Here is a 27,954-nt window from a genome sequence, read left to right on the forward strand (position 1 = left end):
AATGTGAGAGGAGGGCAGACTGCAAGGGAAGAAGGTGGAGGGAAAGGGAGGGTGGAAAGAACTGGGGGAGGAGCGAGGAAATGGCTGAGGTGTCAATGTAGTCTCTGTCCTCCCCAAATGAGAGATTAATGTGCAGAAGGAGGTGGAGGTGAGTAAAGAGAGACTCATAGAACCCTTCAGGCCTAGCTCCAGCTAACAGCAAGCAGAGATGGTTCAAGGTAACTGATATGCTCCATGCGTTACTGGTCCGGGTGGCAGCATCATTTCACGCATTCTGTTGGCTAATTACATTACTAAATTACTCTTCAAAGTGCAATATATAGATAGATAGATATGTGTACAGATATATATATATATATATATATGAAATATATATATTAAAAAAACCATAAGCAACATTCATTCCGTTGATGCTAGCAGGTTTTAGTGTAAGTCAAACCTTGCAAGCAACCCTATGAGGGCATTTCTTGCCTAAGCCCAGGGGGGGAGATATTACACGTAATAAACTGTACATATCCTTATAATGAATTCGGCCACTGCAAGAAGAATACATGGGAGTTAGTGCGGATGCTACAGGGCAAGAGAAATACATACTGTCACGTAAACATAAAACACAGCAGGGCTGCTGGCTAGAGACCTTCAGCCTAGCCATACACCACCTCCCTCAGGCATATGGAGAAACTGAATTCCCAATGGCTGCAGTTAGAAAGGGGCCTCTCAAAGCACTGAAGTCTAGGCCTCATTGAAGCTCTGTGTGCAGCCCCATCAGCACGGCAGAAAGAGAGGTGACTGCCAATTACATCAAGAGATGGGGGGAACTGTGTCTTATCGGGCAGACTGAGATTTATCTTAGATCTTAAATAAAGTCAGACATGACCCGACCCATATATGAGTTTTGACTTCTAGCTTTGATGTTTCTCCTGTGAAGAGCCTTAGAAATCAATCACGTTTCGTCAAAGGGGTCTGGAATTTATGCCAATATTTCCTCTCCCTTCTTTTCAGTGTGGCTGGATAATACATGCACTAGGAACCAATGCTCAGGAGGGGGGAGACCTGGATTTCCTGCCCCCGCTTGGCACAGGCTTCCTTATGGACACTCCCTCAGCTGGGCTTGGCAGGGCTTGCCAGTTAGGGCCGGCACTGGAAACAAACACATTAAACCTGGACACAACGGGCATTCATAGTGGGCAGGGCACAGGGATGGTAAAAGATACCAAGAGAACTCTGGGGAGAACCTTCCGCTAGGTGCACAGGATTGCAACCCTGGTGACTGCATCTGGTTGCAGCCGCAGAGTGCCTGGCCTCCCACCACAACAAAAAAATTACAAAAAACAGCATTACATAGCAGAATGGAAGACCAGGCCCTAGCACACACACACACACATCTCCACAGGTCAAAGTATTAGAAGCACATCATCTATTACTAGCAGAACTATTGTAAGTATTTTTTTTTACTGCTGCATAATACATACTACCTGTGGGTTTTGTCCAGGCTGCGAAGCCAATACCCCAATTACTCCTATTTGGCTCAGATGTTACTAACGTGGCACAAAACACAAAGCACAGTTGTTGCCAGGGGCTTCATTGACACAATCATTGTTTGGCTCAAAATATTGCTAATTAGAGTACTCAGTTTGCCTGCTGCAGGCCAATGTAGCCGCAAGGCAGGATGGGACAATGGCAAAAGGCATGGCTGGACACATGGGGGCGTACAGTGTGTCCTCCCTTTTGATTTTATGGGATAATGTGAGAGTGTATGTGGCCTTGCCAGAATCCAGCTGCAAAAACCTAAAATTAAAAGAGGAAATGTTAATCAGTGATAAACCACCACACCTGCTCCCTCCAACCACTTATCTCTAGCAAGACCCATGAAAAATTAGTCAACAGGAACGATAATGGAAACGGCTTAGTGGCAGTGGTCACCGATCCACGCTGACTTGGGTTTAGCTAAGGCAGTGGTTCTCAACCTTCCTAATGCCGCGGCCCTTTAATACAGTTCCTCCTGTTGTGGTGACCCCCAACCATAAATTTATGCAAGTGTTCTTTCACAGAAATTAAACTGAAACTGACCAATGGTGTGAAGACCCATTGTTCATGATTGTATATAAATTGTTTTTTTCCTGTGGTTTCTCAGTTCAGTTCTGCCCCTTGTCCCACCATGCCAATCTCGCTCTTTTCTGCTGCTCCAGAACAGATGAATGCTCTATCTCGATCTACCCCACAAGGCTGTTGTGTAGATGGTGCCCCCGGCCAAGCTGCTTGCCCTGCCGTGACCCCTGTGAAAGGGCCATTCGACCCCCAAAGGGGTCCCTACCCCCAGGTTGAGAACCACTGAGCTAAAGTGACACAGAATGCATCTGCCTCTGGCTTTTGTGTCAGCTGGAGACTCCTGAACACACAAGAAACTGCCTTTTCTTGAGTTAGATTATCAGTATATCAAGGTCATTACTATCTGCTCTGACTGGCAGTGGCTCACCACGGTCACAGGTTGTGGTCTTTCACACCACCTACCATGTGATCCTTTTAACTGGAGATACTCTACCATTGAGCCTCAGCCTCTCCCTTCCTCTCACATCACATCACAGAAAACAAAGGCTTCATCTGCCCAGGTAACTTTGTATCTCAGCTCTGACAGAATGAACCATAGTTGCAGCTCCTACCCACCTCCCTATCCTAAACTGTATTTATTGCTTGCCTCCCCTGAGTGGACCAACAGCCCAGAGATGAAGCTCCTATCAGCCTCATACGTCTTTTGTGCTAAAAAAGCAAAGGGAACCTAGGGGTTCTGGACTTCAGTGCTTTCCTCTTTAAACTGCTATGTATTTCTTCACACAAGGGCAAACCCCAGAAATTGGAGGTTCCACCCTACCTGTTGCATTTACTATGTTACCCTCCCTCAGCCTGGTCCACAAGCAGCCCACAAGGCTGGCGTCCAAACTTGGATCAGTATGATCCACTTCCTCCGGCCTTTTCTAGGGGTGTGCAAAAACAACAAAAATGGGGGTTGGGATATATTGAACCCACAAAATATGTAGAAAATATTCCTGAATTCCAGTACCAGCATGGTATTTGGATTTGGGATTTTTCAGAAATCCCAATATTTTTTTGCTCCATTATACTCTATGAGGACCATTATAATTCACGGCCCCCAAGGGTAGCCAGGGGTCTGTTTTTTAGGTGAAAGCACCACATTTTCAGAATAGCTGCTTGTGCCTCTCCGCAAAAATCTCCTCAAGTTGCAAAAAAACAGAATCAGGGAGTACAATTCTATGGGCCCCCAAATGGAAGGGGGGATAGACACTTAAAGAGAGTGCAGTTACAAACTGTGAGTGAACTCTGAAGGCTGCAATCCCTTTAAACACTTTCTCCAAGTCACCTGTAAGATGTTTGAAGGGACTACACCCTTTAACTTCAGCTATCCAGCAGTCCAGAAAAACTGTTTTAGGGATATTTAGGACTCAGCTATTTCAAAGAGCTGAAAAAATACTGAGATCTATAGCTAGCTGAAAGAATAGCTGGAAAGTATTTTCCAACTATTTTGGGGGCTTGGATACAGTCAAACACACACCCCTAGCCTTTTCCTTCAAGGTGGGACAAGAAATCTCTAAGTTTAGCACCAAGAAGGGTAAGGGAGGCATGTCCTTACCAGGCAGAAGGGTCATACTCAGCCCACACACGCACATACTCGTCCAGGTGGTGAGGTCCCAGAATGGAGGAGTCACGTGTTAAGTACTCAAAGTTATCCATGATGACAGCCACAAAAAGGTTCAACATCTGCAATTTCAAGGAAGCAGGGAGACAGACACAGGCACTGAGTTAGCTGAGATGCCAGAGAGATTTGCTATCTTATCTTAGCTAGAAATAAACGGAGGCAAAAGTGTCAAAATGAGAGGTGGGTCTTGACAGACATGTCAGACATCTGTTTGAAGCTGAGGACAAATTGCTCCGGCCTCACCTGAGATCCTGGGTAGGTTTGCTGTTAACTTTGAAGTGCTTTTATGTCTCAGAAAATGCTACTAATCCCCTATGATGTTTGCCATCTGTGCTCAAGGCACACCAAGGTTTTTTTTGCTATGCAGGGCAGATTCAAATCCTTTCCCCTCACACTCATAAAACCACCATCACCGCTATGTTTTATTGAATGGTGAGTGACATAACAATAGTACATTCAATGTTGAAGCATTGATCCGGGTATGGTTTTTATTTTTCAGTTTTCACTGGGCAGCCAGTGGAAATCAGCATTTCAGTGCATGTGGGGCCTATCCATGTCATGTGTCAATGCACAGCCATGTATGTGCATGTGTGCATGTATGTGTGTGAACCAGATTTTATTCCTGACCCTAAAGCCCTGATGCCCTGCTAGTGCCACACCAGTGGAAGGTTCAAAGGGATGCTGCAGCAGAAACAAAGCTGCAAGGGGAATGGCAGGCTGCCTCTCCCACTCCAATCAATCAAACAAAAACAGCCAATCCATCAAATAAAACATTATTATGGAAGATGGGTCAACTGAGCTAGTGTTTACTATCCTGCCTTGCATTTCTGAAAAAGCCTTGCTTTTCAATTTGAACAGAAAAGATTACTCAGCCTCTAAAATACTAATTAGGGAGAAAAATGGATTAACTTAGCTAAGGAAAAGATGTTTGGATCCCACACAATGCCACACAATTATTGTGCTATAAAACTATGATCTGGAGAGTTCGCCGCCTAGTAACCTTATCATGCGCATGCATTGCTCTAGCCCCCTGATGTACATGCACTGAACATGGACAACTGAGTCCCATATCCTCCCTCCCCCGTGCCCCTTGACTCACCAGAAAAGAGCACAGGAAGATGAAGGAAACAAAATAGAAATATGCAAACTCATTGCCACACTCATTGTCTTTGGCATCTGCTTTCTCATCACAGGGTTTCCCCCCCAGACAGGAGAGCATGATCTCATGCCAAGCCTCCCCTGTGGCACTCCTGAGAGACAGACAAGGAGGAAGAAAAGATAATGGTATTAGCGACTAGGGCTACCAATCTCCAGGTGAGGCCTGGAGATCACTTAGAATTATAACAGATCCACAAACTATTGAGATCAGTTCCCTTGGAGAAATTGGCTGATTTGGAAGGTGCTTTGTAGGGCTTTATACCCTGCTATGCTCCCTTACTTTCCCAGGCTCTGGCCCAAAATCTCCAGGAATTTCCTGGACAGGAGTTTGCAACCTTACTAGGAACCCATCACAGCCAAATGGCAGCATCCCCATCTCATGAGTTGTGACAGCAATACTGAGAATCAAAAGTGGCTCCATAAAGAGCGCTTCCATACACAAAACTGAAATGAAATGATTGATCGGGAAGCCTAGTAATTCTTTTGTGTGGACACAAGGAGTAATGTACAGAAGGCTCTCTTAAGGCAGTAAGGAAATGCATTCAGTTTGCCTGAGGCACAGCAGCCGACCAAAACACTAGGTAGGCTTGGCTAGGCTAAACAGAACCATTTCTGCAGAAGTGCAAACCTCCAGTGAGGAATTCCAGGGGGCTTTCCGCACCGGGATCCTTGTAGCAAATTGTTTGCTGAACAAAAAATCACCATTTAAAATAGTGGAATTCGTCGTTATGCATACCTGACTTTGTAGTGGAATCCAGTTGCGTTTCCATCGTTTCCCACAAGCTTCCGGTCTCAGCAAAAATCGCTAGAAAGGAAGCGCTATTGCCGAGCTCGTCCCGCCCCTGGCTGTCAAGCAGCCAATGGGCAGCTGTTAGCATGCTCCCAAACAGCCCCTTTCCCTTTAAGAAAGGTTTTTTTTAAAAAAAAAAAACACACCCGTTGCAACGAATATGCATTGATTCGTTGCAACGGAGAGACACATCCAGCTGGCAGGTGTGTTTGAGCTGTCGTTTCATCGTTGCCACGCTCCCCCCGAGTGAAAAAAAAATCCCCCCCCTCACGGGCCCAATTTTCGGCCGAAAACAGTGTAAAAAATAAAGGGAAAATACATCAGCAAACGGGCTTCTCTGTTGTTTGTGCTTAGTGACTGTAAAGAGCTCTGGGGAGGGACTGTAGCCGGGGAAGCCTCACTGGGTAAACGAAGGCTTGCTGGTGATTTGATCTCCGCTTGCTCGGAGAAAAAAAATGGCGATCGCTTCGCCGGAAGATCAGAGGAGAGACTTTGTAGAAACCACAACAATGGTAACGCACAGAACTTTCCCGCTAGTGTTGCAGATTGGTTGCAGGAGTGTAGCGCTTTCCGGAGGGTGAATCCACTTTTGGGGATTTCCCTGAAAGCGCTACAAGGAAGTGCTTTTTGCGGATCGGTTTCAGGTGTGTGGCAGATTGTCAACGACGTTGTGCATAATGGCAAAACTGTAGTGATTTCAATTGGCAACCATTGTGCGATTTTGAAGGAGTGCGGAAAGCCCCTAGATTTTGAATTATGTTTTCTACTATTCCTTTGTGTTGTCAGTGTTGTGTGTTCACCCCGCTGCCAGCCCCTTCAGATTGTGCCCTGAGCAATCTGTTCACTTTTTAAGTTTCATGATTTAGTTATGATTTAATTTTTTAAAATTATAATATAGCAAGGTTATAACATGGGGACAAAACACGCAGCAAAGGTTTCATGTAGCCTTCTCCATGCAGTTGCCCATCCATTACGTTCCTTTCCTTTTTTTGGGGGGTGGGCAAGCTTTGATATTAAATGCTTGTGTTGTTTTTCCACCCCCCCACACACCTTTATCTCCTAGTGTTTTCTTTTTGAATGATGTTATGAGATTACTGCATAAGAAAAAAAAGAAAGGAGGTTCTATCGCTGATGATGTGCTGTAGGACACATTTAATGTGCTTCATAAGTGTACTGAAACACTTCTTTATTTTATTTATTTATTATTCAATTTCTATACCGCTGCTTGCCGTAGCCTCGCGGCGGTTTACATATAGAATTCTAAAACAATAAAACTCCAATAAAATCCCCATTAAAATAACAATCACAATGGCCACCATAATCTCTAGTAATCCCTCCTTGTTCAGGGTGGGGTACTTGTAATCTAATTTAATGAGAGCCGGGGCCGAGATGAATTTGGGAACCAGTTGGAAAAACCCCTCCCCCGTGTTCCCTTCTATGAATGTGTGTATCCAGTTCTACAACTGCCAGCCATTTTCTTTGTTGGTGACTATGGAAGAGCAGGAGGCATTTGAAATGGTGACAACCATGCTGTTTCCCATGATACATCCATCCAGCCTTTTAATATTTTTTTACCAAATATTTTTTACCACTACTGCATATACACAAAAAAGGATGTCACCTCACTGACTAAGTACATGATGAGTTCATAATTGTTGAATAACACTGTTATGAATTGGTATATCCAGTTCAACCATCACTCTTTACCAGCCATTTTCTTATTTGATGACTAAGGAAGAATGGCAGCAATCATATCATTCTTTACAATACAACCAACCTTTTTTTTTTTACAATGTTAGAGTGTTATAACATTATTGCTTATGAAAAAAAGGAAGGTCACTGATGAAGTATAACTGAACAACAGTGTTAGGAACTGATATATCCAGTTTGACAATCACCAGCCATTTTCTTAGTTGGCAACTAAAGAGGAGAAGGTAAGCTTTGAAATGGCGGCAACTATGCTGGTCTCCGTGATATATCTAGCTTTCCAAAAATGTTATGTTATAATGATATAACATTAGTGCACATGTGAAAAAAGAGAGAGGTTCCACCACTGATAAAGTACATGATGATATGGCTACACAACCCCCTTGCAAAGGAAGTGCAGAATAACTTGGAACATCATCCAGGGATTCAACTCGCCAGGAAACAGAAACCACACTGAGTTGGGAAAAGGCCTAGGTAAACTCTCTTGTGATGGCTGCAAAATCAGCATCAATTTCCCAGGGAAATGTTAGGGACAAGCCTCACCTAAAGAGAAGCATCAGGGCCTGAAAGAACGTGCGGAAGTTGTTGTGCTCATCGATTGCAGAATCCTCATCTTTAATGCCAATGTTACCAAACACCTGAAGATATAGCATCAAATAGATAACAATAAAATATATGCTGTTACAAATTTTAAGAGTTCAGGAAACAGTAAGCTCCTAAAAGTTGCCTAGAAGTAGAGGAGCTGAAACTTGCAGATTTGGATGCCAGGTTCCAGGTTCAGAGGCAGTCAACCTCTGAGTTCTAATGACTAGAGGGGCACATGCAGGGAAGGCCTTGGCCTTTTGTTGGACCTCCTGAGGAACAGGTTTATCACTGTGTGAGACAAGATGTTGGATTAGATGGAGCACTGGTCTGATCCAGCAAGGCTCTTCTTATATTCTTAGGTGATCTGTCAGCATGTAGTGTCTGTGGCTTTCCAGATGTCCATGGACAACAATTCCCATGAGCCCCTGCTAGCATGTGCATCCCTTGCTTTAGAGATTTAGGAAATTCAGGGATAGTTTAGTGACATATAAAGGTCAAATGATTAAGTAATGCCTTGCTTTAGCTATCAGAAAAGGCAAAGCTGCATTGTATCACTATAAAAATAGGAATGAAAGATACAGAGCTGGATGTGCCACTCTATGCCTCCTTGTGCAAGAGCAGAGGCCTCGGACATTGCAAGGACCATGATGCCACTGATACCATAATGTGCTAGAGGTGTCTATAGCCTACATTCACTTGGGGAAATGCCTGCACCACGCTAGATTTCACTTTCAAGTCCAAAGGCACAGAGCCAATGCTGTCAATGATCCTGTGCTGTGGTAGCATGCACGGACTGAGGCTGACTGATTGGGACTGAAGTTGATTGGCACTTACCTGCATGCCAATGATGGCATAGATGAAAAAGAGCATTGCAATCAGCAGGCACACATATGGAAGGGCCTATTGGAGAGGAAAAATGAGTGTACGTTACTGCTTTCTATTTTCAATATTCTAACCCAGATACACCTATTGTATTGGGGATATGGTTATTCTGAAGCAGAGCTTCCATTTTTCCCACATATATCACTTCTTGCCACTGGATGAATGAAAGGGAGTGCCCCACCATATCACCACCACATCCTATCCTGGATATAGAAATCTTGCAGCAATTGTCAATCCATCTGAAAAGGATGAGGCTGATAGAAAACTAGATGAATATAAGTATTATAACAAAAAAATGGCCAGGATTCAGCGCTTGTATTACTCAGTAAGGAAAACAGAGTTGTACTTACTTGTAACTGTTGTTCATTGATTCTTCTGTGCAGATACACATTACAGCTGCATCTGTGCAGGCTGACCGCATAATATTTTTTCCAGCTTATAACAACCAAAGGGGGACACCCTCCCCCTTCCAGAGCTGACATGAATGTTCTCCCACCCAGACTGTCATGTGCTCTGGAGGCAGGCACCTCCTTCTCTCAATTCCTGCAAGGCCACTGCAACCCAATCCCCTTCCCCCAGTCAACATGACAGCCAGCATAGTGTAGTGGCTAAGAGCAGCAGCTTCTAATCTAGACAGCCAGGTCTCATTCCCTGCTTCTCCACATGCAGCCAGCTGGTGACCTGGGGCTCATTCAAAGCTCTGATAGTGCTGTTCTGACTGAGCAGTCCTGTCAGAAGCTGTCTCAGCCTCACCAACCTCCCAGGGTGTCTGTTGTGGGAAAACAAAGGGAAGGCAATTGTAAACTGTTTTGACTCCTTTGGGCAGTGAAAAATGTGGTATAGAACCTCTTCTTCTACAGTAAGGGGGGGGGGAGGGAAAGTGAAAGCTCAAAGTAGGGCAGGAGGGAGGGAATGTGTGTCTACAAAGAAGATGCTGATGAACAACAATTACGGATAAGTGCAACTCAGTTTTTATCTTCCATCTTCAGTGCAGCCCCACATTGGAACAACTAGCTACCATCCATCAGAGGAGGTAGGATGACACTCTCAGTGGAAGAGAGACTGAAGAACTGTTTTGCCCACATCTGCATCCTTCATGGCCTGCAGGTCCAAGGCATAAATGCTTCATGAACATGTTCTCTGTGGACCATGTTGTAGCTTTGCAGATACCCAGGAGTGGGACCTTCCTGTGGAATGCAGCTGAGGGACCTTGTGTCGGGGTGGAGTGAGCCGTCACCTTCAGTGGATAGGGATCTTTAGCTGTCTTATAGCAACAACAGATGGTGGCTACCACCCATCTGAAATGGGACTGTGAAGCAGCAGCCCTCCTTTTCCTACCTTGGGTAGGAAGTCCAGACTATGCTGAAATACTACTTTCTCATTAAAAACCTTTATAAACAGGAAATCTACTCTGAGGACCACTTATTCACTCACCCTCATAACAGAATTAACTGTTACTAGGGAAATTAGCTTTCTCAAAAGAAATGGGCATGTAGCTGATGGTGCAAATGGAGGTCTCATCAGCTGAGTCAGCACCAGTAAGAGGGACCACTTAGTGGCAATGTGATGGGTGTGTTTGGGGGAGACATTTAATAACTCCTAAAGAAAACATTGGGCTAATTTGTGGGAAAACAGAGAAAAACCTCCTAATAGTATGCTGAAATGGCTGCCAAGTGGATCTTCACTAATGCGACAGCCAACTTCTCATGTGCTGGTAGGATTAGATACTCCAGGACAAAGGGCAATGGGCAGACAAAGGGAGATGGCCCCCTGGATGAAGCCCAAAATTAAAAAATAACCCACTTCCTACAGTAGGAGTACCTTGTGGTCTTTTGGGCCTGAATTAGGATGTTACATACCTCAGGGAAGAGAAATAGCCCTAATTCTTCTAGGTGAGAGGTGCAACCGGGCTACATCATGGTGAAACACAGGGACCCTTTATCAGCAAATCTGGAATGGGAGGAAGGGTAATGAACTCTAAGCCCACCAGGCAGAGCAATTCTGTGAGCCAAATTCGATGAGTCCAAAAGGGGGCTATCAGAATACAATCCAACCTTTCTGCTATCAGCTGCCCTATAACCCTGCTTAGAAGAGGGAAAGGAGGGAAGATGTAAAACAGTGTCTCTGATCAGGCAATCTCAAACACACTGTCTGGAGAGGCTGGATCACTACCTACTAGGAAGCAATAGTCTGGAGCCTTTCTTGTTTTGAGAGTGGTAAAAAGATCTATCTGGAGGGCCCCTGAATCTAGAAGATCTCTTGTAGATATTTAGATTGAATGGACCACTCATGATTAGTCTGGTAAACCCTGCTCAAGTTGTCTGCCTCAGAGTCTAGGGTCCTTGCAATGTGAATAGCCCCGAGGAAGACCCTGATGATAGCAGCCACCTCTCATACTGCTTTGGCTTCCATATACAGCCTCTGTTTGGATCAGAAACATTTTGCCTCTGAGAATATCTACAAAGGAGGTAAGGGCAAATCTCACTGCATGTAGTTCAAGGATATTCACATGAGGGGCTCTACAAGGACAGACCATTGTCCCTGTACAGAAAAAAATGAGTCCCCTACTCGGCAGCAAAATATCCATGGTAAGAGTGACCTGGGGAACCCACACCCAAACTGGACTCGGATAAACTGGTTAGTTTCTTCCGCCCACCATAGAAGAAACCTGAAAACTCCCCTAGGGATTGAAAAACAATGCTTGGAGGCATGTCTAACAGGGTTATATTTCTTCACAAACAAAAGTTGTAAGCCTCTCACATGTAGCCTAGATAAGGGATGATCATTGTGGTCAGTGCCTTGTGGCCTAGCAGTAGTTGTATCAATTTGACCAACTGCCATCTTTTTCTCTAGAAGGCATATACCATGATCCTCAAGCTTCTGTCCCTGTCCAGAGGTAGCAAGACTTTTGTTCTATCATTGTCCAGAACAGATCTAATTAATTGGACTTGATGGGATGGTTCTAACCATGATTTTCCCAATTGATTCAGTCTTTCAATCTGTTATCTAAAGTGACCATGTCAATGTCAAAAACCTTGGCCATCCTCAGCATCTGCTCACCATAGATGTGAAGCTCCTCACTGTGGGATATTGGGGTCAGTTTTCTCACAGTGTCATTAGGGGATTGTTTGGATGCACTCTCAGAGTTATAACATGATGCCACAGCTATAACCTCATTGGGCTCATAATAGGGAGACATGAGTGGTAAGAAGGTAGAATGGGCTTCAATCTGAGGTCACTCAGGTCATGCCCAGAACACAGTGGCTGGGAGTCATGGCCTATTGTGAATACATTGGAGACATTTAATAAGGACTAGGGACCAAGCCCATTGCATTCAGGAATCCAACGGGTGCTAGACTGGAGTGGGGTGGGAGAACTCTGCGGATGGCCTCTCCCTCTCCCCAGGACCCGGAAAGGCTGCAGGCAGCTGTTAGGAAACTCACTGGCAGGGGCAGCTCTCACATGGCAGGCATCTGCAGCCTCTGAGCCTCAGAGGAAGTGGAAGGAGGAGGGAGTGGTTAGGGGTGGGGGATGGAAGGTGATTGGCTGGCCGCTGGAAGAGGAGGCACTCAAGGGTGGGACAGCTGCTCTGAGTGGGTGTTAAACACTGAGTGGCACTTAAGCCATGAGACATGCTCCTCTGCCAAGTCCTTACCAGAAATATATTATGTGGAACAGATAATATTGGTATGGACAAGCCTTCTGCCAAGAAAGAGAAGGACCAAAAACAAAGACTAGTTGAATTCACAAAGATGAAGAATAGGTATGACAATAGGTAGAGATTCTGCTCTACGGACAGGATTATCCACTTACTTTTGAGCCAGTGGCCGCATTGATATTTCAAGATATTTTGAGGAATTTTTCTAAGAGTGGAATTTTGAATATTTAGAAAGACACTGACAGGAGCAAGTCACTGATGAAAGTTTGGTCTTATGAAAACAAGTGTGAATTCCAGACCTCATTCTGGCTGGCTCCAAGATTCATACAAAACAGAGATTGGAATTTTTTGGATTTCACAGACTTTATTGTACAGATTCATTGTCGTGCCTGTTCTTCATCTTCAAGAAAAGGAAGGAGCTTGGCTTGGTCGTACTAGCTGACCTGCTGGAAAGCTCGACTCCTTTTCATCAACTTCTGAGAGACGTGCCAAGATAACCAAAATGGGGTGAAGGAGTGCATGGGGGCACCACAGTGACATCTATCAGAAGATTGCCTTGGAGAAGGTGATAGAAACTTGATAAACTTGAAATGTTTTGACTTTTAATATTTCTTATAGGATGGTTCCAAATGGGAACAAGTGGGAACTGAGGAGGTCAGTGATGGAGACTGAGGATGTCTGGACTCAGAGGTAGGTGCTACAGAAACTTATCTCTTGGGTGGATTGGGAGCCTTTTCAACAGTAGGAATGGCTGAAACCAACTGAATGGACAGTGAGCTGGAATGGAACTTCAGTACCAGAACTGATTGGGTAGACCAGTTCAAAGAAGCAGGTTACGAGTTAGGAGCAGACTTAGGCCGGGCAAAAGTCAACAGCGGTTCTCCCAAAGTGCAGCCTTCTGCTGGGATGTTCTATCAGAATGTGCCTTGGGCATAAGCACTGATGAATGGCTCATGAGACAGAGCTTATGTTCATCACTATGAGTCATCTTGGTCCCACACTTTGTACACTTCTTGAAAAGTAGTTTGGTTACCATAATGGGGCACAAAAAGTGGCAAAGAAGAAGAAAACAAAACACAGGGTAGACTGATGAAAGTTGCCTCATCCTTCTGAAAACCTCAGCCGAGGACAGGAAAGAACGAAGCATTGAAGAATGACTCATTCCACTGAAAAGCAAGGTAAGGACAGAGCTCACTGGAATACTCCTATTTATGCAGCAGCAAATAGGGAACAGAGGGAAGGGGGCACCTGCTCCAGTGCACGTGATGGCTTGGGCAGGAAAGCCTTCATGTTAGCTCTGGAAGTGGCTGGGAAAATTGATCCTGTGGCTGGCCTGGGCAGGTATAGTCTTAATGTGGGGCTACACCAAAGATGGAAGATTAACAGATTATCCAAAAGGCAGATCAGTGGGGATGGATGTGTCCAGCGGTTACTTTATCCCCTCCTTTCCTCCCCCCAACTCCTGACAAATCACAAAGCCTCTCATAGTTAGTAACTCAAACCAGAAGCCCTTAAATCATTACCTTAAACGACTGGACAAAGGTCCAAAGCAGGATGCGGATGGTGTAGCCCTGTCGGAGCAGCTTAATGAGGCGGGCAGCTCGGAATAGCCTAAGGAAACTCAGGCTGATGAAGTTGTTCTGGGGAGATGAAGGGAAAGTGGCATGAGTGGGATCATGTTCTGGATATGGTGGCAGCAGACCCAGGGGACTGGCGAGAAAACAAACCCCAACCACCCCTGCAGGGATTAGTAAGATTAGTAAGGATGACTCAACAATACAGAAAGGGAGGGAGGAATCACCCATGAAAAAATAACTAGCATGATAATAAGGCCACCCATTCCCATTGGAAAATAAAGATGAAATAATCAATTTGAGAAAAAAATCAACCACTGATGGTTAATACAGGATTTTTTTTGTTAAAGATACCAACAACCAAATGCACTGATATTTTTGACACAACAAGCAGGTAGAACATTATTGTGTGGCCTCACATCACACATGTTCTGTGCATACAAGATCTAGGGAAAGGGCAAAGCAAGACGTGCCAGTGAGGAAGAAAAGGACAGTTGGGAGAAGGGATGTCTGGAGGCTTGCAATTGCATAGAACAGTTTGCATGGCCAATGCATCTGTCCTGTGCACCCAACATGGTAGCAATGCCAGGGACCTGGAGGAATGGTCACTACCAAATAATTTGCAGCTAAAGAAAAGATTTGTACCTCTGGGTAAGGAGGAATAAAACACATTCTTGTTGGGTTCACCAAGATGCATTTGCATCTATCCCCTGCAGAGGAGATGGCACATAAGCTTCTGGGATGTAGGAAATGCATTGCAATGTTACGTATTTCTTCTTTGAGTAACACTCAAGGGCCAGAATTCCCAATTTTTGAGAGCTATAGATGCCTAAGGTTTCTGGGAGATAAGTATTGGAGTTCCTGGACTATCTCACCTGACTTGGGACAATATAACCATGTGTATGTGTGCTCATGCGCACACATATGACATTGGCTCAAGGGACCTTCAGTCAACCCAATCAGCACAGAACAGAGAACCTAACCAAGATGCAAAATTCCAGCCTTTAGTCAGTTAGCATAAAGTCCATCCCTGGGCAACAAACCTTGCTCAAGAGCTTTAGCTCCACAATGGATGGTTAAGGATTCATTCATGCATGACTCTTTCTGGGTTCTCAAGCTGCATGCACTTTGGTGACTCACTGCATGCTCAAACAATAAGAGCACTAGTAAATATGAGCGACTCGGTTAGTTTTAATGGATCCAAAGGTTCTGCCAAGGGGCTTCACTAAATATGCACCCAGCAGTGAAAGTGACTTGGTCATTTGGGGTTTTGGGGTATCTGTGCAACGTGCCACAAAACCTATGCTCTGAAGCACCTTGTAAATAAGCCACAATGGAATTGCATGAGAGGAAGAGACAGACAAAGACAGAGAGAGGACTCAGACATTACACATGCCAAGAGACTGATTTGAGTGCTTGACATATACTTGGTGTGAAGTGGGCTTGTTCTATAATTACAAAACAAATATTGAGGAATTGCCATGTGATTACACAGTGGGCATGGTAGGACATCAGATGCTTCAGTCAAGGATTTCCGGGTTGTTGCTCTAGGCTCTTCTTCCCAATAGCACCCTGTTGCTGCATTGTCTCCTTTCTTTGGAAGTTCCTTTTGTGTATGTTCCCAGAAGCTATAAGCCCATCTCTCTCCAACTCTCCCAAAAATTTGGTCATGTAACAGGGAATCCATTAAACATGCACAGCAGTGGGGTGACAGAAGTCACTGCAAGACTGCATCCAAAGGAGTAAAACCTACTTCTTATTCTGCCAGCTTGAATTCATGCAAGGCTATCAAAAAGAATGGCATACATGCAGAGAGGAAGAGAAACAAACAAGAAAACTATGCCCACTCTCAGTGGGCAAATGACACCTACTCTTGACTACTGGAAATGACATAGTGTATCAATTCCAGTCCAGCTAGTCACTTCCAACATTAGCTTTGCATCTATCTTTAGACTAGAAACTTGCAGCTAAAAAAATGGATGGCTGCTAGATTTCAGCTCAGTCCTTGCTTTCTTTGACATTTCCAGTGAGCCATAACAGGCTGCATCTACACACCAGAATTAACAACCGTGTGTTCCCTTGATTGCCTGGTCCAATTCCTCCAGGCCCTCCTGCCTGTCCTTCCTTCCAAAAGGTGTATTCCCTTCTTGGCTTCTGCTTTCTTCTACTACCTTCCTCATGCACAATATGTGTAGTGTCATAGGGGTAGGTCACCAAAGGAAACGTTTCCTATTGACTGTGCAGCCTGCATTAGCCTTCCTTGACCTCAAACTGCCATCAAGGCATACAGTCACAGTTTGTGCACAGTTTGCAGGTGTCAGCAAGTCACTGCCTGGAATATATTGCCTTTCAGAAAAACATAAATGCTGTCTCCACTGAAAGTCTTTGTGTTTGGGGATTATGTCATATCATATTTGGTTAGTGATGGCTGTGACATATATTCAAATTGTCAAGGGATGTTGGGGTCATGAGGTGAGAAGCCTGCAGGTGATCTCATTCAAAGTGGCCGTTTCTACAGCAACTGACCATGTAACTTTGAGGGAACCTGCCTTGTGGGGGTTTCTCTTCCCTCCTGCCTGCTTCAGGATGCCCATCTGTTTGGGGGAATTTCCATCAACTGGAAGATGAGCAAAACAAGGAGCTGGCCTGTAGGAAGGCAGCTGGTAGAACACCACAGGGTGGATTTGGTGATCCATTGGTGCAAAGACCATAGACCTTTTCCCACTTTTCCTCCCTATGGCAAAGCTCTCTAACACCAAGAAAGTTGACTAATAGTTGTACATCGACTGCACTGAGGATGGGGGGAGAGGACAAAATCACCCTTCTACTCTCTGCCAACAGCAGAGCTGTTGCACTAACAGAAGAGAGGGATTTTGCCCCCTTCCCTCCTTCTCAGTGCAGTGCTCCAACCCAAGTGGCTATTAGTTAGTTAGGTCCCATAACTCTGAAAACTAACATTTCTGGGGCTGGAAAGGACAGCTGTGGGTAGTAGAAGTGAAAGAGCTGCAACTACCTTCACTGGAGCTGTGACTACCTTCACACCTAATCCTGTGTTCCAACCACATCTGGAACTTTGGACTGGGTTGTCTGGAACTTCAGGCTGCACTGTCATTTGTACGCTGATGACACCCAGCTATTTCTGTTGATTCACCTAACTGGTGGCATCTGATCTGGCCATCATGATCTATGCAATGGACACCTCGAGGCTAGATTACTGTAACTTGCTCTATTCAGGGCTGCTCTTGAAACTGTTCTGGAAACTTCAACTAGTCCAGTATGCGGCTGCATGGGTCCTCACAGAAATCCAACAGAGAGCACACATACGACCTGTGCGCTCTTAGCTGCACTGGCTTCAGATCAAGGACTGGATTAGATTCAAGGTTTTAGTTATCAAAGCCCTAAATGGTCTGGGACCTTTGTATCTATGGGTCACCTCTTCCATTATGTCCCCAATTGAACATTATATTCTAGTGACCAAAATCTGCTTAGAATCTCCAACCCCAAGGAGCTAAATTAGCATCAACCAGGGCCAGATGGAAAGCTCAGCCAAATCAGATTAAGGCCCTGCAGGACCTTAAACAGATCAGCAGGGCCTGCAAGACTGAGGGCATTTCTGCACATCATTAAAAATAGTGTTATGCCAGCCGAATGGCGTAGTGTTAAACATTATTGCGCCTCCCGGCCACTCTGCCCCTTCTTGCTCTTGTCTGCCACCTGTTTGTGCTTCTTACACTCCGCAAGTGCTGCTAGAAATGGTGGAAGAGAGCAATGTGCTTTATTTTTATTTATTTATTTAGATTTATATACCGCCCTCCCCGAAGGCTCAAGGCTCATTTGCGACACTTTTCTGCCTGTCAATCAATCCTCGCAACCAATCACCTTTTATGTTTTAAAAGGCCTGCGATGCTTGGTAATTTTTAAAATAAATTAAATGCTTTTCTGTTTAAACACCTATGCATCTAATCATAGATGCACAGTGCTTTTTGATTCCCTTATGGAATCATGAGTCTTGATACTTTAAATAAATAATCTCATTCCTGATTTGTATGTGTGTGTGTGGGGGGGTGGACTTTAGAGAGGCATGCTTTGTGTTACAACATTGGGAGAAAACTATTTTTGGCATTGCCTGCATGCTTGTCTGCCTATTTGTTGCTCCAGGCTGTTCTTAATTTTTAAAAAGCACTTCTCATCCCCTGGAAAAAGGGAGAGGTAGGTGGGTGCGAGGGCGGGACACTGGAGGCGGAGGTAGCGCTTCTTCACCTCCATACATTTCTTTTGCTGGCGGCCTGCTGATTGCTCCCCTGTAGCTCACACTTTTTAGATTGGAGAATCCACTTTATGCGATTCCCCTACTAGCGCTTTAAAATGGAGGATGTAGTGAGCAGTTTGCTGCCTGGATGCTGGCAATATTATGCAGAGCGGCCGGAATATAATGACTATCTAAGGTAAGCATTTCACAACATTTAATGGGTGTCGAATTGCCCAGAGTTATTCTGCCAAATTTATGCTTAAGGCTAGAAATAACTTTATAGTTTGCTAGCCTTCTTGTCTATTATCCATCCAACTGAATCTCTTCTAAGCAAAATTAATTATTCCTCCCCTTCTTTTTTCACTTGGGGAAGGAGGCAGATTTGAATAAACTGGTTTTATTAATTTTTAAAATTAAAAAATCTTAATATTTAATCTTTTATGTACTGTAATTCTTCTGTAAGCCACCCTGAACCTTCAGAAAGGTCTAAATGCAAAATTAAATAGAATTAATACAATACAGTTATTCACTACCCCAGACACAGGTTCTGCTATTTATTTGCCTGGGTATCCATCTCCACAAGATTTTAGAAGACCTACCCTTTTATATGTATCTCAGACAAAATGCAACCAGCTCTTTGGAACATGCCACCACTAAGGCTATAGGTTCCCCCCCCCCCGACCCAACTCCTCCCTGTCTTCAGACTGAGTACTGACATGAAATTAGCTGAATCTGAGTAAAATAAAAAGAATGACAAAAATTAAACTGGGGGCAGAGACTGAAGGAGCAAGCTGGCCAATACACTGCAGGCATCTTTGGCTCAAAAGATCATGCAATGTGCCAAGAAGATGCTCTTCATGAAAGTAAAGCACTCAAGGCTTCAGAAAGTAACCAACCGGATCCTAGATGCAAATGTTGAGATGGAGAGGATCAGAGGAAGTCAGGGAGGGGTGGGCATTTTTAATACCGCAAGTTGAGTCCCAACCAGCAAAACGGAGAAAGGCAGAAGGTAGTGATTTCGTTTTTTGGAGAAGGGGCAGGGAGCAGGGCAGGGAAGTTCAGAAATATTCATTGGCATGGACACACAGACCAGTTCATGGATGGACAGATGGATTTTTCATAGTGCATTTTGATTGGATGACATTTTCAGAAGGTGTTGCGCCAATATAGAACAGTATAAAGAGACAGCATGGAAAGAAGATAAGACAAGAGACACAGTCATTATATATCACACATAGCCCTGGGGAAGGAGATACCTAGCCCACCCTTCTCCCATGCCCATCCCTTCTCCTGCCAGCTGATGTTAGGGAGCCCATTCTGGCCCCACACAGCCAAAATGCCTGCATCCATAGCTTTACTTCTAGGCTTCCAGTATAAACAAACCCCACTACTGAGCTTCCATTTTCTGGGTAGTGGGATGAGAGAAACTGAGGCATGTATTGGAATATGGACTTCCACGAGTCAATGGTGCAATCAGCACTAGGAATGAAAATCACTTACCATTACAGGTCTTCAAAATACTTCTGTGAAAGACTTGAGGGGGACCATAATGTGAACTTAGCAATAGCACTTTCTACAGAGTCATACCTGCCGGGGTACTCCAACCATTCCATCTGGTGGCAAGAACTAATGGGTAAAAGCTCATGTATAAGCAGCCAGGGTGTTCAAGTGATGTGGGACAGACAAACTTTCCCAATTCTTGTCAAAGGTTCAAACTAGAGGAACTGCTTGAGGTGTGATTTGGGAATGAAACTGCTTGTAGGTAACTCATTTTCTCTTTGAGTGACCAGAGTTTAAATTTCCTCTGGAACTCTTTAGCACTCTTTAAACATGAAAGTTGCAAGGTTGACAGAGGCCTGACCAGAAACAGCACTGATGCCTGTCAAGCATTCACTGAAAGAACAGAGCCATTCAGAATGAGAACTACAAAGAGGAATATAAGAGGGTGTTTATACCACAGACCGTATATTCCTTACAAGCATGGATGATCTCAGATTCCACATACTCTACAGCTTAAAGTCAGCATCAATTGAGTTTTTTTCAGGGAGTGGTTTGTTTTACTCTTTAGTAGAGTCTGTGCTTATTTTAAACAAGGGATGCTGTGAATTTCACTGTGAACATGTTTAACTGCTGAACTTACCGTGCTCGAAGATGGCATTAAGATGTGTCCTGATCACTCAGTCTGTTCAGTTCATGCCGAGCAGCCATGAGCACCTGCCAAATTGGTTTTGCACTGGGGGTCCCAGAACTGCTGATTCAAACTGATGGTTGGCCATTAGTGTTATTAAGGTGTATTTCAACAAGCAGTGAAGGATAGGATTTCATTGCAACACAGCATTTATTGATGACTGATTTCTATGATTTGTGAGTGATCTATTTTGAGCAGAGTCGTTACACAGTGAGGATGGGGTGGTAGCAGAACTCGTTGTGTGAGAACCCATAGGTGTGATAAACCAATTGTGTGGTCCCTTATGCTTAGTAAGGAGTGTATGAAACAAACAGCCAAAACCACCCCTCCCCAATGGATTCATAAACTTTCAAACCATCATCAAAAATCAGGTATCTGTTCTGAACTGGCGAACAAGACACAAGCTGAACTGGAAGGTGTCTGAACATCCCTACTTAAAACTGAGATAACACATGCTACATCAGCTTCCCTAACCAAGCAAGAATCAGAATACAAAGATGAGAAACATGGGCAAAGCCAGAAGTATGGGCATTTCCAGGAGGCGACTCTTCCAGAAAGTGCAGCAGAAAAACCTGAAGCAGGGGTAGTGTCTAGCTGCTAGCATGTGGCATATTGCACTTCAGAGAATCATAGAATTGGAAGGGACCTCCATGGCCATTTAGTTAAACCCCCTGCACAATGCAGGAACTCACAACTACCTGCCCACCCAAAGTGATCCCAATTTCATGCCCAAGCGATCCCACCACTTTGTGAGAACTAAAATGCTATTCATGTTGTTATATGTTTGCTGCCTCCAAAATGTTGTGTGTTGCCACTGACATTTAAAATAAGACTTCTGCCAATTGATTCCTCTGCCAAATATAGAAACAGCTTTGGCTGCTACTGCTATGGAAAGTGCTGATGCCTAATGCTAATTTGGCTGAAGAAAAGAAGCTGGAATTCTGTGACATAGTTAGCAGAGTTATTGGAGAGATCCAAGTTCCACAAAGGATCTAAGAAAAAATAAGACTCAGAAATATGACTGGGGTTCTAATCAGTGGGTAGCTCATCCACATATATAACAAGAACATGTGTGCTGCTACACTAATAAATCATTATTCTTTAAGAAACAAGGTTCCTTACAATCATTTAAATAATTCCAAGTTGAAGTTCCAAGTAGAAGTGCCTCACTTTCTGTGGGACAAAGTGAGGAAAATGTTATTTGTTTTCACATGCCACCAAGATTTGAGGCAAAAATGCAAGTCTCCTATAGTGTTTTTAAAAATCATATAGACTTTCAGATACCTGTTGTCTAAGTTTTGTGATGGTGGCATAATCTCTCGTTTGGAGAAGGCATACAGCCAACCTCACCAGGCTTTGAAATCCATTCATAAAGCATCCCAAGTATATAGCTAAGTGATTGCTGTTCTCTCTGGTCAGTGTCTTTATAAGCTTCATCCATATGTTCAGGCATAATTTCTTTGGTCTTACAGAAATGAATCCACATAACCCACTGTGGATGATCTAAAACAGGGTTTCTCAACCAGGGTTTGGTCCTGGAAGAGTTTCCTGAATGGATAGGAATTATATATATATATATATATTTTTTTTTAAACTTTTATCGGGTGATATGACTATATTTGGTCATGTTGCTCTACACTACTCTCCCAAAACTGCCGATGATAGGCCTCGAGGGAATGAGGAGAGGGACCCTGTGGGAGGATGTACACAGCTCTGCTTTGCAACCATATTCTGCATGATCGCGCCACTTCTGGGGTTTCTCGAAGCCTGAAGAATGTTTCAGGGATTTCTCAATGGTAAAAAGGTTGAGAAAGGCTGATCTAGAAGGACAGGTCTAGAGAAAAGGTCTTTAAACTTGTGTAGATATGATACACTCTTGCTTCTAACAAAACAATCTTGACTCTTCCTCTACAGAAAAGATGGACTCAACATCTTATGCAGTTATTCACTCCTGCTTAGTCCTTAACCTTTTGAAAGGTTGTAAATATGCAAAGAAACCTAGACTCCCACAATACATGTATGGCATCCTGTTGTAATCATAAATAACTAGTTTGCCACGTATGGATCTTTTCTGGGAGGGATCATTATCCTTTCTGATTTTGCATTGTGTACTACACTTTGTAATGAGCCTCTTGTGGCACAGGCTGGTAAGGCAGCCGACATGCTGTCTGAAGCTCTGACCATGAGGCTGGGAGTTTGATCCCAGCAGCCGGCTCAAGCCTTCCATCCTTCCAAGGTCAGTAAAATGAGTACCCAGCTAGCTGGGGGGTAAAACGGTAATGACTGGGGAAGGCACTGGCAAACCACCCCGTATTGAGTCGGCCATGAAAATACTAGAGGGCGTCACATGACTCGGTGATACCTTTACCTTGCACAGGGGATACCTTTACCTTTACTATGCTTTGTATTTCGAAAATCAAGAAGAGTGCATACTAAAGGAGGGTCTAGAAGAAGGTCGTTAAAATCCTCTTGGGTGAAAATGACAGTAAAATCTCTCTATAACCATGGGGACATGGAAACAAGGCTTTTTGCACCATATGCCTTGTGGAAGTCTTTCCAAGCTTGATGTCTCAGTTTCCTTGCAAATAAATATGGTTACCCATATTGGTGGCCATTGGTCTGTTTGTGCTGGAAGAATGCCCTCCCATTGTTCACTGAGCTTTGAAAAGGAGTCTTTGCTCTTCATTTCTAAAACTCCTAAAGTCTTCAAGGGTTCTGTAGTCATTCAGAACTCCTACCCAAATGTTGTTTCCCCCACCGTCTAACTATGACATACCCAGTGGGGCTGGAAGAATGGAAGAATGCTGATCCCCCCCCTTTTTTTTTGTAGCCTGCCTTCATTGATACACGTGAGGGCCAAACCAGACAAGACATTGGGAGTTCTGTGGATGGAGCTCTCGGTTTTTCCTACCTTTTAAACTGGAAGTCTGCTGGAAGTCTATTTGAATCTTGACTCAAAATAGCTCCAGAGAGCTGCAATTTGTTCTGTTAGCCAGACAGTACATTTTCCCAAGAGGGACAAACACTTATTTTGAGTCAGGATACAGCTTTTGGGGGAGGGGGGGCTTAAATTCCTCCTCCCTTGCATCATGGTCTTGATCTGAGAGGGATCTCTCATGCCACCTATCAAGAAAATAAACCTGAGCACTCCATATGTGAATCTCCCAGCATTTTGTGTCTTTTGGCCCTGAGAAAAAACTAATTCAGATAGGTTCTTCAAGGTGAGTAGCCCAGGCACCTTATGTTCCATTACTCTTCAGCATAATCTCTCTCTATAGCCACAGGGACATGGAAGCAAGCCTTTTGCACCATATACCATGTGGAAGTGTTTCCAAGCTCAATGCCTCAGTTTCCTTGCAAATATATATGGGTGCGAAGCTGGCTATCAGTCTGCTCATACACCATTCACACCACAACAGCCTTCTTTTCTCTCTCAGGTTAGCACAGAGTGGACAGGAAAGAGGTGGCACTACTTAGGTGGCTTGATATGAGTTTGCCAGTACTCAGAATGTCAGGCCAGTTTTCATACAGGGTCTCCCCACTTTTGGCTTCAAGAGGACAAACTCTATTCATTTCAGATTCTTTCCTCCCTAATGAGGTTTATGCTGCTGTAAGCATCTCCTGGAAAGTGCCAGTGAATCTGTCCATGTAATTACTGCATTTGGGCCACTCCACACATTACAGCAGATGCACAGAAAAGATGTGTTGTATATCAACTTCTACTCTGTAACATGTGGGGGCATGTATCTCTCCGCCCCCACATATACACTGTGGAAACTAAACTTGATGCTGATGTAGCGATTAAACACTGAAGATGGCAAGCTCTCTGCCATGTATGTTTGTACTGCAGGCATGCCGGGAAAAGTGTTGTATATTCATTTTACTTGTTACAGCACAGAATCAAGTAATCAGTGCTTACTAAACTTCTGATCCATGAGTTAAAGCTGAAGGCACGTGTCAGTCTTGCACCCACATTTAGAATCTGTAAGGCCTAACTTTCTATGGAGAAATATATTCACTATTTCTTGATATGACTCATTGTTCTGGTCATGTAGGAACAGTGAGTGACTCATGCAAAAGGGATTATGTCGCCTCTTTTGAGAGCAGCTAATTCTGCTGCAGCTCAACATGGAGAAGGACTGACTAACTCATTGCACCTGATGAAAAAATGTGGCAGAATTCATCTTCTCCCAGAAGAGGCTGACTGGAAAGAGGCAAGAATGACCACTGGATTTACCAAAGAAGGTCCTTCTCCCCTGGAGTAAGGAGGACATCTGCAAGGATGAGCCGAAGGGAAAACACATTCTTGCAGATGTCCTCCGATCCAGGGGGAGAACAATGTAATGCCTCATGTATAGTTACAGCTGGTGGTTTCCTCTCTGGGCTCACAGGGGATTTTAATAATGTTATTTATTTATTTATTTTTCCTTCTGACACACTAGGATGCCCAAGTAGATCCTAATTCTTTTTATGTTTACTCCTTTCTGCTATAATGTTTGAATTGGTCCTCAGCCAAACCGCTTTAAGGTTGATGGCAAATGCCATACAGAAATGAACACTATTTCATGACCTTCTCACTAGAAACCCTCCAGGTTAATGCTGGTGTAAATGTCCCGCTAGAGTAAGGATGGCATCAAGCCAGTGTTAACTGCTCCTCTAAGGAATCCTGAACATGCCAACATAAAAGCCTTCACCAGAAAAAGTTCCCATTTACTCCATCGCTACCCTTTCACTGAGTAAAAGGATATAAATAAATAGAAGCCTTTCACTGGAGGGAAGTCATTATTTTAAGAACCTATTTTTGGAGAATTATTTCTCTCTCCTCCCTATCCAATCAATAAGACGATTTGGACCTCCTGGTATAGATATACTGCCCAGCCTCTGTCCAAGCTGAAGACTCAGTTCAATGGGATAAAAATATCATGCTTCAGTTCTTGGTCCCCACTCCCTGCAGAATGCCTCCCTCCCCCAAATGTCATCCCCACCACGGTTTTGAACTTACCCCAAACTCTGTCACTAAGATGTCTGTGATGCTACCCAGAACTGTGACAAAATCAAAGATATTCCAGGCATCACGGAAATAATTCTATAAAGAAAGAACAAAACAAAGGACGAAAAGGAACAGCCACACAGCAGCAAACAGGTGACAACATTCAATCACAACGGAAGCAACAGCAACAAGAACAAAGAAGTCTCCACCCTGACAACCACCCCTTAGCCAGCCCCAGTTATCTTTTAGGACTTTTAGGTCTACTCCAATTCTTTTTATAGGGATTGCAAAAGGAAATGTAGTGACTGAAGCAGGGCGTTACATCTCTATACTGCACTCTTTTCTGAAATGGGGACTCAGCTTGTGATTTACAAATATCACGGAATCACCTGAGCCCACACGCAGAGGCTCATGGGAACTTCCTCACTGGCCATAAGCAAACTGCAGGCTGAACAAAGGCACGATGCTCTTGTGATCACTTGAAGCAACAATACTTCCCAGTGAGACCAAGAGCTGCGTTAGTTTCAAGCAAAAAGCCATGTTCCTTTCCCCTCCCCCAATTATGTGCAGGACCATCAATGAAGATAAATGTAACACAGACGAATCAAAGAATGTGACTGCACCTGGGGATGGTTCTGCTTTACTTGTCGAAGAGAAAGGCATCTGCCATTGCAAGCTGAAGCAATGGCAAAGCTATTAATGGCTTCAGTCCATGAAACGCAACCCGATGGCTTGGGATATGTCAAGAGAAAGACTTCGGAATTAATAGATTATGGAAGGAGCCACCATCAGCAACTAGTTATGGTGGAGAGGCCTTTGGACAAGGAAGTGTGGCCATTCTCATTTTAACAGATAAAAATAGCATTTTTGTTGGCCAGCTTGAAGTTTTTAACAGAAAGGTAACCATTCAACCAAATAAACTAAATAAATGCCACAACCTCAAAATGGCTTACTGCCTAGTCTCATAGACACTGCTCAACAACATCCTTCTTTTCTTTCTTGGGCTGGCACAGAGTCAACAAGAAAGGAATGTCACTACTTAGGTGGCTAGATTTGCCCAGGATGCAAACTGCTGATTTCTGTACTGGGGGGGGGGGATCGTATTCACCTTTTCTTCCCTTCCCAAGGGTACCAAGCCTTCATAGGGTCTCATAGGGCTGCAACACTTATCACAATAAATGTTATTAGAAGGATTTCTACTACCCAGCAATCACCACCTCTAGCCATGGGTCTGGCACAATCTTTCAAGAAGTCATGTGTAGTGAGGGATAAAAGTCTTTTAATCTGCATTGGTTGTAAGCAGTATGCAGCTATTAATATTGGAAGCCAAAAGCCCTAGCAATAATAGGAATAGTGAGGGAGTCATAGAATTGGGAGGAGCCTGACAGGTGATCTAACCTGACATCTGCTCATTGCAGGAAATCCAAAATGAATGGGTTGCGGGCAGATGGCTGCCCAGTCTCTCCTTCACAGATGTTCAGCAACTTGTGAGTGAGAACCCACCCTCTAGATAACTGGTTGAACTGCCAAACTGCTCTAATCATTAGGAAGGTTCTCTCAGTATTCAGTTGAAATCTGCTCTTGTACAAAGTCCATTAGATCCAATGTTCACCTAACCTCCTCCATGTAGGCCTTCAATATTTGAAGAGCACTGACACCTCCTCCAAGTCTTTTCTAAGCTAAACTCGTTTGAATTTTTGGGCTTTTTCTCACTGGACTCGTTTTATGAACCCATTAACGCTGCCCTCATTTATTCCCATTTCAGTTTGCCTACATCCTTCTTAAAATGCAGCCCTTAAAATAGCACCTTTTCTCCAAAAGAAATCTTCCAAAGTGTCAGTTGTCTCTCTCTCTATTTTGGGTCATCTGCAAAGCTCTAATCTTCATACTCCTTAGCTACTATTCCCTGTGTCATCCTGGTAGAGGTGCTGAAAGTGTTGATCATTTTGGATGCTCTCTTAGGGTGGAGGCATTCCTGACTTTCCTTGCTCCCAACTGAGGTGTAATGTTTAAGGTCCTTGCTGAATCATGTGGTAGGGCAGAGGTTTTAAATAAATAGATAAACACATGATGATAATAATGAAGATGCAAGATATTTTCTTTCTCCTTCCCATTTAACAAAGGAAGGGTCATGTTTATCGTGCTGCATACTGCAGACCTTCATTATTGTTCAACAACTCTGGTCAGAGTAACACTTACCAACGCTCCAAAGGCAATGATTTTCAGAATACATTCCAAGGAGAACAGGGCAGTAAAGACAATGTTGAACATCTTTAGTACTGTTTCATATAAGCTTGAGGCATTGTAGTACTAGAGGTGAGGGTGGAGAAAGAGAGACAAAGACAAAGAGAAAGCTCTGTTAATTAAGAAGGATGGAAATTGGATGAAAACTCAGAAATAAGTAAGGTAGAAACATTGTCCCATTGAGCATGCAAAGCCATGCTCCTGCCTGGTTTTTTAT

General features: G+C 43.9%; 1 protein-coding gene across 14 annotated transcripts in view; it reads right to left on the reverse strand.

Moving 5' to 3' along the window:
• The window catches only part of CACNA1A (calcium voltage-gated channel subunit alpha1 A), a 406,947-nt gene that overhangs the window by 60,808 nt on the left and 318,185 nt on the right, over positions 1-27,954 (reverse strand). For 9 of the 14 annotated variants that reach the window (XM_077327283.1, XM_077327280.1, XM_077327282.1 and 6 more), the window contains 7 exons: positions 27,693-27,803; positions 25,506-25,589; positions 14,016-14,132; positions 8,787-8,852; positions 7,911-8,005; positions 4,812-4,962; positions 3,647-3,774 (listed from right to left, as the gene is read on the reverse strand). In XM_077327283.1, the coding sequence (XP_077183398.1) occupies positions 3,647-3,774; positions 4,812-4,962; positions 7,911-8,005; positions 8,787-8,852; positions 14,016-14,132; positions 25,506-25,589; positions 27,693-27,803 (752 nt within the window). Of the gene's footprint in view, positions 1-439; positions 537-3,646; positions 3,775-4,811; positions 4,963-7,910; positions 8,006-8,786; positions 8,853-14,015; positions 14,133-25,505; positions 25,590-27,692; positions 27,804-27,954 lie in introns of all 14 variants that reach the window. The other 5 variants (XM_077327279.1, XM_077327286.1, XM_077327284.1 and 2 more) reach the window with 2 other exon arrangements.

This window comes from Paroedura picta, chromosome 3 (assembly GCF_049243985.1).
Source record: "Paroedura picta isolate Pp20150507F chromosome 3, Ppicta_v3.0, whole genome shotgun sequence".
NCBI classification, from domain to species: Eukaryota; Metazoa; Chordata; class Lepidosauria; order Squamata; family Gekkonidae; genus Paroedura; species Paroedura picta.